At 35.3% G+C, this 10,959-nt stretch overlaps 1 protein-coding gene across 4 annotated transcripts in view; it reads right to left on the bottom strand.

The window, feature by feature from the left end:
* Positions 1–220: 220 nt before the first annotated feature.
* Picot (putative inorganic phosphate cotransporter protein picot) overlaps positions 221–10,959 on the bottom strand; it is a 43,355-nt gene continuing 32,616 nt past the window's right edge. For 3 of the 4 annotated variants that reach the window (XM_017623609.1, XM_017623610.1, XM_017623608.1), the window contains 6 exons: positions 4,459–4,637; positions 2,188–2,277; positions 1,593–2,066; positions 1,183–1,465; positions 855–1,096; positions 221–714 (listed from right to left, as the gene is read on the bottom strand). In XM_017623609.1, coding sequence (XP_017479098.1) covers positions 457–714; positions 855–1,096; positions 1,183–1,465; positions 1,593–2,066; positions 2,188–2,277; positions 4,459–4,637 — 1,526 coding nt within the window. In that variant the 3' untranslated portion in view covers positions 221–456. The remainder of the gene's footprint in view (positions 715–854; positions 1,097–1,182; positions 1,466–1,592; positions 2,067–2,187; positions 2,278–4,458; positions 4,638–10,959) is intronic. The other variant, XM_017623611.1, reaches the window with a different exon arrangement.

Here is a 10,959-nt window from a genome sequence, read left to right as displayed (position 1 = left end):
TTGGATTGTTAAAAAAGCACCACTAAGCTGGCACCAATTCCGTATTATATACTTTCGATGTGTTGCATACTTTTAGCGGCAACTGTCTTTTTTCGTTCATTATGTTTATTATACGCTACGTGCCAACATGAAATTATGCCGACTTTAACTTTCACTCGGTTTTAGCTATACTTCTGGCTCAGTGGATTTTATCACGCTGACTATATGCTGCTGCATAATGTTTTTTTTTTAATCTTGGTACATTTTTAGTGTTACTAATACACATATACCTATTTATCGCACTTAAATTCACTATAACTTAGCGTTAAAAATTCAAAAAATAAAAATAAAGTCAATATTCTTAAACAACTAACTGTCTGCCTGTTTTCATCTACATAACTTGCACAGCTTTAAATCGCGAGCGTATAACCGAATTTCGAGTTGCTTCTTATTCTTAAACGCTCGAACGCTCATCACTTATTGTCCTGTTTCGCGTATATTCCCCGTCGCCGCAGCTAAACCATTGTCCACGCCCGTTAGAAAGCGTGGATGCGCACCATTCGTTGTCAGCGTCGTTGTTGCTGGCATAACAGATGCTGCTGGTTCCTTAACGTCATTGGCTGGATTGTCCCACCATTGACGTTCACCGGAACCGAAGATGTTATAGAAAGTCGCGCAGAAAATATACACGAAGGCAGCAATGAAGAAGACGATCTGCCACTGACCCATGGTAGGCTAATGGGGAGAGAAAAAGAGAAGGGGGAAGGAGACTTGGTTAAGTGTGAACATGAAAAATTAAGGCGAAATGCGAGCCGACCGTCAACACGTCAGCAGCAGTTCTGAAAAGCGACACAGTTACGAGTTAATCAACTTACTTTATTATTAATTAAATTGCCAGCGGCAATGGGCGCCAGCAGACCAGCCAAGTTTGCCAAGCAATTTGTGATGGCCATCAGGAAGCCGGCAAAACGTGGCGATAAATCCAAGTGATTGATTTTGAAGCCAGAGTAGATACCCCCGTTAAGACCCACGCCCACCGTGAGTATGGCAAGCGTTAAGGCACGATCACAGCCAGTGTATGAGGCGAGAATAAGCGCAATACCAGGACAATATTGACCTATGGGGTGGGGAAAAAAAAACGATAACGGTTAGATAAAATCGTTTTAAAATCAAAAATTTTAAGACCCCGAACTAAATACTCACCAATACTGTTGATAATCTTTCTTGTCGATGTGTGTGTGAAACGATTGGACGTGATCATCCAATCCGCAATCACCGAAATGAACATCGAGAAGAGCCACATAGCCAGATAGGGCAGCGATGACAGCAAACCGTTGGCCTTCAGCGAGAAGCGCAGCACTTGCTTCATGTAAGTGGGCAACTCTGTCATTAGCGTCTCATAGCCATAGTTGTGACCCATGTGGGCAAGCAGAATGGCATAGAAAGGCAGGCACTTGGCGATAGACTTGAAGGGTATGGCAGGTACCTGAAAAGTGTTCAATGAAGAAATAGTAGTAGTGAGAAGAGAATCAAAGTGAAACTACTAAACTAGTTTTCTATTGTTATCTTAAAAAAAAAATATTCCCCCCAAAAAGTGTGCCACTCACACTCACCTTTTGATCGCCTGTACCCCAAAGACTTGTATTGATGTACTTCTTTTCACGCTCATCGATGCGTGGATGTGATGAGGGATCCTCATAGACTAGCCAAAGGAAAGCTATAGACCAAACTGTGCCAACAGCGCCGAAAACATAGAAAATCGACGGCCAACCACCAGCAAAACCATACTCGGCCAACAGACCCGACAGCGGCATCGAAATAATTGTACCAAATTGTGCGCCTGCATAGACAGCGGCACCCATACGTGAACGCTCATTGGGTGGTATCCATTTGGCGAGTAACGCATGCGTACATGGCACAATGGGGCCTTCACCGAGTCCCTGTATAAAACGTATCGCACAGAGACCATAGACACCACCTTCGTAGGCGGCAACTGGCACGAGGAAGGCGAAAACCGAATTGAGCAACATACCCCAGCCGAGGAAGTTCATGGCGCCGTATTTTTTCGCTAAAATACCGAATGGAATCTGTGGAGAAAAGAGTGTGGAAAAATTTTTAATTGCAGTATAGAATTATGGATGAAGTGCAAGTGCTTAATTCAGTGCAGGGATTATTTGAGTTGTAAAAAATGTTTAGAAATAAACTTACCTGCGTTATCACATATCCGTAGAAGAATGAAGATAAAATATAGCCCTGTAAACTTGAACTCCACGCGAAGCTGCCATCTTGTCCATTTTCCTGTTGGATGCAAAAAATTAAAAATTACATTAGCTATATTTATCAATTGAAGGATTTTTTCGACTTTTTAAAGTTTTTTTTGAATTGAAATATCGGTTCTTTCAATAAATACAAATTAAGAACAAACTGAGGAGTGCTATCAACGCCTAAGCTTTCTTTAGTGCAGATTAGAAGGTGAGCACGTTGAACGTAGTGAGGATCTTCGGTTAAGTTAGACAACGAAATTGCTCATTTTGACGGGCCTAAGCCCTGCAAACGAAAAGAAAGTGAATCAGTAGAAGAAACACTGGCTGTTCATAAAGAAAATCCACTAGCTGCTTATCCCGTCACAGGTTTTATGAAACGCTCTGAGACGCTTAAACCGTGGCCTCCAAAAAGCAGCGTACTTAACATAATTAGCTTGAGACGTTCGTATAACTTTATCCCTCAAACAGCAGTACCTATAGTCCGTGTAAAATAGTGATATGTCTTGACTATGGCGCTCCCACTAGGCAGCGTCCGGTCAGACGCTTGTTAGTATCGAGGGTTGCTGCTCAGGTATTTCAAGAAGCTTCTTCAGCCATCGACCTTGCATTAGGAAAGTTTCGCTGAACGGTCGCTGAGCTCATTTAAAGCCTATATCGCCAAGAGTAGCCCGTAGGCTATGATAAGTAACTTCTATACCATGTTACGCGAAACGATCTCGACGGTGACCTGCCTTATTAAATATTCTGGAATGTAGAGGCGCTCACATCAGTCTGATCTCGAAATATTCAAAACCGACCTAGTCAGAAATTAGCCAGTTTAGGACTTATAACCTAAGTTCCCAGTTGCGCAATGCTTATCAGAATATAACAGTGTTGAACTCTCAAAACGCTGCGGAATTCTGAAAGTCTACACTGGTGGTTGACTTAGAGCTCTTGACAAAAAAACCTCGACTCATCCGTGAATACATTTAATGGGCATACGTCCTCGTGTAGAGAAGTATCCACTTGAAAGAAGTATATTAGTATGACCGAACTTGTGTTATTCACCCGAAAGAACAAGTTCCCCAAAAGAAACTGTTCCTTCGGTTAGAAGGATATGTCTGTTGCTTCCCGACTTGGTCTGAGATAGGAAGCAGTCGGGGAAACCTAACATTGACCATAGGGAGAGGAAGGCATAACCTTATATTACTACAGGCAATCTATTGTTAAAGGATCGGATATCTCGACCAACGTTAGTTCTTGTCCCTATATGAAACTCTCGTTTATTGGAATTCTTAGGGAATCCGTATGCCTAAGAATCTCAGTGTCAATACACGGTAAAATTCTTGAGAGTTCGGCTACTTACACGGATCACTGTGCCGCCTAAATGACCAAAAGCAGCTCTTTCTCTATACACATTACCTGAAGGTATGAGAAAGGTAGGAAGCAGTGAAATTTATCACGGTTGGGTAGTCGCTTGTTGGGAGGTCTGATGGAGGTCTAATACCATTAGCTCTCCATCAATATCAACTTTAGACTTTCAGTCGTCTGTAGCGCTTTTTAGACGGATGTGGTTGCCGTTAAAGACTCTCTAGATGCACTTATTAAAAGTGTGACCTCAATAAGGCAGGCATTGGCGGCGAAGGGTACACTTAAAATCATATCAGCGGAAAGGAAGCGAATGAGAGCGCCACTGACTATTTGTGGTTTAGTTGGTCTGCTTCAGTATAATGTCAACTCAGCGAAAGGCGGTGAAGAAAAATAGGCTATGCGCAATTGCAAAGCTCTGACTAGATCGTGCGCTGTCAAAGGGGCTCTTTATGCTCACTATGCAATCGGAATTCACACATAAGACTGAAAATTACGTCTCATCCTTTCTACCACAATTGCCTGGTGGATAAATACACTTTCCAGTAGCGTGTCCAGCTTTTGCGAGGCTAAGATTAGAGTATCATGGATGAGAGAATGGCGCCTTATGTAGAGAATCCGTTCAACAAAGACTAAAGATGAAGCAAAAAAACTAAGCATTTCTTGGCTACGCGCCTGATCTTCCGCTTCAATTCGTTACATTTCTTTGAGAAGACTTTTCTTGGAAACAATTTTCGAATTTTCTCTATGAAAAGCACGACTGCTCTAAAAGCGCAGTCACTTAAAACCTTTAGAGTATTTTAAAGTTCTCAATTTCGAATATTTTCGGTTTCAATAAAACTTTCATTAACCAACATGCATTACTCACCACCACAGTTAGATTTTGATGTGGACACTCATCGTCTACGACATCTTCATTACCGCTGGAGATGGCTGTATGATTGACCATAGCCACAATAGCCACAGACATATTTGTACGCATCACATAGGCATTGGCCATGCCCAAGAAGAGCATGAAAGTAACAAAATAACGTGTGGAGAAACATCCTGAAATGGTAGAAAGAAAATAAGAGAATTAATTAAAGCTTAAAGCAAAATTATTTAGTGACAAAAGGGCAGAATAAAAATACATTTAATATAGCTAAAAATGGCATTCCAGAATAACTGCAAAGCCTTATAATTGACATGTGTATAAAGTAGTTATTAAACTAAAACACTATTCTTGCAGATAAGTATGAAGTCGCTAATTGAGAGGGGTAAAAACATCTTTTATTTTGTTTGAAAGTTTTTTTCTGAGAAAATCGTTTGTAGGCATCTTAGATACATGGAAAAATACGCAAGTCGTTAATTGGACGTTCAATTTACATACATATTTATCGTTTGAGCGGCATAGTCGGCGCCTTGGCAGCTACAAATCGCAGCTGAAGTGCTAAAAGCTTGCAAATTAGCCAAATCGTGCTGCTCCATCATACACGTAGATAAATTTGAAGTGTAATTTTTGATATTTGTAAGTGAATGAAGAAGGGGGAACATTTTATGAAAAAAACTCCTAAGTCCAGGCTTGAAAGAAGTTTTCAAACGAATTTGGATAGTTCTGTGACGATTTTAAAACTCTCGAGGTCTTCAAGGCTTTTCGAAAAAAAAAATTCTGTACGATTTATTATTTAAAAATTATTTTTACATTTGTTAAAACATTTCTAATTTCCGGCTATGGATCGCAGTCGCGCAAAAGCGTCACTGATCTTTATCAAGACAAGTGTTTTTCCTCTGAAAATACTAAAGGGATTTTCTAGCACTGCGCGTGTAGCAGATTGACAAGATGATTTCCACGAAATGCTGGATTTAATATAATTAAATAGACATACATATCTGCATACATACATACATATTTAAGTACTAAGTTTTGCGCTGCGCTTGTTTGAATGTTCAATGACAAGCTATTAATATTTTGCAAAAATAGCACAGAGCAATTGAAATTTTGCACAAGCTTGGTATGCCTGGCAATTGTGTGGCAAAAATATTTTTTGGCACATATTTTTTTTTTTCATAAAGGGAACTAAAATTACGCGCCTTACTGAAAATAAAACTTTAAGTTAAAAAATTTTCAAAATCCTTCCAGACGCAGAATTCTCACAGGACCCGGATTTGACCGAAAATTAAGTTGGAAAATAAAAATTATAGTATTTTGCCAAGTTTATAAATTCAAATAAATTTGAAAGCGGATTTTAAGAGCATTCGTAAAAAAATAACAAAAATGTGGGGCCCTGCATATGACGAAATTAAGTGAACCGTTGCTTCTAATAACTCAGGCAGAGTCGCATACATTTAGCCAAATCTCAGCTTTTGCTTATGAATGAAGCTATGCCAAATGATTCTCAAAAATTTTGGTCGATCGCGAATTTTTCAAAATGAAAAGGCACGAACGAAAAATAAAACTATCTACACTGGTAAGCAAAAGTGAGTGCATGGCGTTTTTTGTTTAATATTTGCAATGTTTTTCAAGTTAGAAATTTCTTTGTTTTCTTTTTTTTTGTAAAAATATGGTTCATGCTTTAATCTAAACCTCATAAATCAAACTTTCAAACTTTATACAGAACGTAGAAAAATTCAAAAATTTTTTATATAAATTTTGAACTTTTTAATCTGAATTTTAAGCCGCTAAAAAATCCCGTTGATTTTTAATGAATTTTTTTCCGACGCATTTTGCGGTTTTATGCATATGTATAAAATATTCCGTTAATTTTTTAAATTTTGTTTGCAAACGATCTTGCGCATTTTACTGTACAATAAATTTACTTTTATATGGTAAAAAGTGCAAAAAGCCGTCAGCAATAGAAAAATCATTAAAAATCAACGCGGTTTTTTAGCGGCTTAAAACTTTTACTTGTTCCACTAGAATTACAAAATACACAATTTTTCTAAAAATTCAGATTAAAAAGTTCAAAATTTAGATGAAAATTTGTTGAATTTTTCTACGTTCTGTATAAAGTTTGAAAATGTGGCTTATGTGGTTTAGATTAAAACATGAGCCACATTTTTATAAAAAAAAAAACAAAAAAAAAATTAACTTGAAAAACTTTGCAAATATTTTACTTTAGATCGCCAGTGTATGTATGTACATAGGTATGCCCTAGCCTAATATTTGCCTCACAAACTTCATGGCTGACATCAAAAATATTAACAGCTTTCTACTTTGGTTACCTAACATTGACAGGCTCGCAGCTGGTACATTTAAATCATAAACACAGCCCACATATAACTGAAGGTTCATCAGAAAAACAATTGGCTTCGATTTAATTAAGTGCTGAATTAATGTGATGATAAGATACAGACATATGTACATATGTATGAACACAGTTACCTACATACATAAGCATTCAAGCAATAACAAAAAAATGAACACAAAAGAAGAGGAAAATGAACTATCAACGAAAGTACTGCGAAAAATTCTGTAATCAGCAATACAACATAAAATTAATCGACTGTCACAGTGAGGGAGTACTTAATTTTCTCTAATAAATGTTCACCCTAAATATTAGACATTAAGTGTGAATATAAAAGCGTTTTTTTTTTTGGCTAAATTTTTGAGCTTTTAATGTCTGTGAATTTCCGCAGACGTCAGTACTCGTGCGATATGTATGTATTGTATTTAGTTAAGCACACGTGCATGACCGCGCCAATGGTAATGGAAAGCAACAAGCGACATGAAAAACGATACATAAATACATTATCTACGCTGTTGACAATAGTGAAAATTCTTGAAAAAAGAAGGCAAAAATAAGACGTGAAAATGAGCTGAGTAGCAATTAAAGGAAAGAAATATGCTACGTATGTATGTATGTAACTGTCACTTTTTGTCTACGCTTAGCTCAGCATGTCGGCCGATTTTGTAAATATTTACTTGTTTTTCCGTCTACGGAAAAGGGAAATGCTGGCTTATGCAGAAAACAAAAGTGTGGACTTATTGAGTTATGTGCATACATATGTCTGTATTTGCAAGAAGACTATTGTACGCAATGCCTGAATGGCGTTGATAAAACATTTTCAAACTTACCCAAGGAGAAACGGAAAACTTTTAATTTTTTTTTGGCAATTTACCATAAACATGGAGTATTACTACAAAAATCTTATCGCTAGCCATTATTAAAAATTCATAAGAAGAATTTATTTTTAATTAATTTTTTTATTAAAAAAAAATTTTTATAACATTTTTCTACCAAACGAAATGATGGAAAGGCAGAGATTTTGAAATGCGAATTTATTTTTCTTTACAATTTTTTGTTGAAATAATAAAAAAAATGGTTTTTCAAAATTTTTCTACTAAACGAAATGATGTAGGTGAGAGCAAATACTTATCTTGAAATGCGAATATCTTGTAGATTTTGTTTTTTGCTATGGATTTCAAAAAAAAACTAAATTTTTTATTGCACCATTTTGAAAGTTTTATAAGAAAAATACGCACACAAAAAATATGTATGTAGATATCTGTTTTCAAAAAAAAAAAAACATTTTTAATGATTTTTTTATATTTTGCTTTATTAAGCGTCAAAAAAGCTCTTAAAAAAATTGCGAGTAATTTTTAAATACTTTTCAAAAAAATGAACTTTTAAGCTGTTTTATTATTATTATTATTTTTGCTTAATTTGAATATGTTAAAAGAGAATTTCATTTTATTAAAAAAAAAAAATGAAAAAAGGTCAGAATGCAAATATTGTCTGTGAAATATATGTATATAATTTTTTTTTTTTACTTTCAAGACTTACAATTTAACGGAAAAACTGATTCATTTTTTTTTTTGTTTAATTGCCTACTTCATTAATTGAAAGTTATATTTTTTTTATTTGCGAAAAAATTCGAGGAAATTTTATTACACACATTTCGAAAATAGTGAACATTTTTTTTTAGCTCAAAAAAGATTTAGCTCAAATATTTCATGCTAATTTTTATTAAAAAAAATCATTTGTGGAAAATAGTATTAAATGTATGCTTTGAGAATTTAAATGTCTTTAATCTATAGCTGCCATGAAAAACAGCTTCTCACAAAAATACAATCGCCGTTCGGAGTCGGCTTAAAGTTATAGGTCCCTCCCTTTTGTATGGCAGCATCAAGGCGCTTACCACAATTGTAAGTGACAATTTCATACAAAATTTTTGATTTCTATATTCTTCTGATATTTGAAGATTAAAAAATGCTTCATAGTTAAAAGCCGCAGACTTTGACTAAAAGCTTCCTTCAAATTGTAAAGCTTTGCATTAGTGTGAAACAATCTCTGCAACAATGAATTTTGCAAACGTCATGAACATAAAAAAAATACGCTAAACACTGGGGTGGAACAAACACAAGGTAAATTACGCCAAAGTCTCGTGAAAACCGGACAAATCTAAAGAAATCATGCGAGGGCGGGGACTCTAATTACATATGCAACTACATATAAATTTTAAATACCTATAAATACTACAAATATACATATGCAAGAACATTAGGGTACATCACTCTCCGCACATAAAAATCGATACGCTTTTTCCAGCGAAATAATAAAATTTATTATATTATTTTAAGACTTCTGCCAAAATATTTCGGTGGATCAGTAAGATTTGCGTGAGCTGGGCCGATTGAAAATACATCCAATAATCAAGTTGTTTATAAATAAAATTAGTTTTAAAAAATAACTTTTTCAATAAAATCTCCCCAGCTGATAGAAAAGTTTAAGCTCAAAAGCTCTGCTTATTTTGTTTTTGGTTATTGGCTTTTGGATTTTGATTATTATAATTTTTCTGCATGAAAAAGTTGAAGCTCAAAAGCTCTGCTTACTTTGTTTCTGGTTATTGCCATTTGAATTTTAAATTATGAAAAAATGTTTAAACATTTTATCAGCGTAATCAAAATAATGAGATTTGGTATGCTTTTTTCAAATATGTACAGCTCACATAAATCTTAACATTTTCCCGAAATATTTTGGCGGATGTCTTAAAATTAAATAAGTAAAACCACAACTTTTTTTGGCGAGGCACCCTAATGTATATAGTATATGTGGTTCATAGGAACAATAATATGTACAGACTTTTTCAAATTATTACATATGTATGGTCGCATGTGCTTGTAAAAAGACAGCTCATGCTTTTGTAATAACACTTTGCGTAAGCGTCTGAACAGGTCCAAATGGTGTAAGGGGGAGGTATGTACATATGTATGTACATAGATACTTTGCCAAGAACGAGTCACCTTCTGCTGAAACTAATATTTACATGCGTTTGTTTACATTTTCTGTTGAAATATTTACAAAAGAAAAATGCGCATTCATACGTTAATAAATTGCCGCAAAAGTTGTACATACTTACATACATATATATGAATACATATTTTCATAAAATAAGCAAGTTTTATTACAACAGCTCAAATTCCAGTTAATTCTCGCAAATAAATCAATGATGTTACATAAATAAATAGGTACATGTATGCAGAGTTTGCATAGATTTTACTGTACTAAAATGAGTAAGCTGTAATTATTGGACTTAGTAAAATACTGCGAAGTCCAATTAAAGTACAGTTGATATGCTTGCGAAGTCTGCATCCACCTAGCACNAGGGGGAGGTATGTACATATGTATGTACATAGATACTTTGCCAAGAACGAGTCACCTTCTGCTGAAACTAATATTTACATGCGTTTGTTTACATTTTCTGTTGAAATATTTACAAAAGAAAAATGCGCATTCATACGTTAATAAATTGCCGCAAAAGTTGTACATACTTACATACATATATATGAATACATATTTTCATAAAATAAGTAAACTTTATTACAACAGCTCAAATTCCAGTTAATTCTCGCAAATAAATCAATGATGTTACATAAATAAATAGGTGCATATATGCAGAGTTTGCATAGATTTTACTGCACTAAAATGAGTAAGCTGTAATTATTGGACTTAGTAAAATACTGCGAAGTCCAATTAAAGTACAGTTGATATGCTTGCGAAGTCTACATCCACCTTGCATCACGCTGGTCGACGTGACGTATGCGCAATACTGGAAAATACTCCACTCGTACTTTCATTAGTAAATACCCGGTGAGTGCATTGCTCAATCAGCTGTAGATGCATAAGTGCTTGTGTAAGTATAGTAGCCCTACCAGTAGCTATTGCCAACGCTGGGGGTATTTTAGTTTTTATTTTCTGCTTTCGATTTAAATTTAATTGCTCTTTTTCGTTGTATGTGCATTCTAATATCTAATATTTGCATGGCCAGCAGCTTCCAAGGTCTCAAGTACTAGTATGAACATATGTGCTTTAATTACTGTGAAAAAAAAAATCAACTCAATTGGCACAAATAACTCAGCAGTGACTAAATGTAGAATGAAAAAATCCAG

This window comes from Rhagoletis zephyria, unplaced genomic scaffold (genome assembly GCF_001687245.7).
Source record: "Rhagoletis zephyria isolate East Lansing unplaced genomic scaffold, Rhagoletis_zephyria_1.1 Rzeph_scaffold_03263, whole genome shotgun sequence".
Lineage (NCBI taxonomy): Eukaryota > Metazoa > Arthropoda > Insecta > Diptera > Tephritidae > Rhagoletis > Rhagoletis zephyria.
This window is presented reverse-complemented; position numbering and strand designations above follow the sequence as displayed.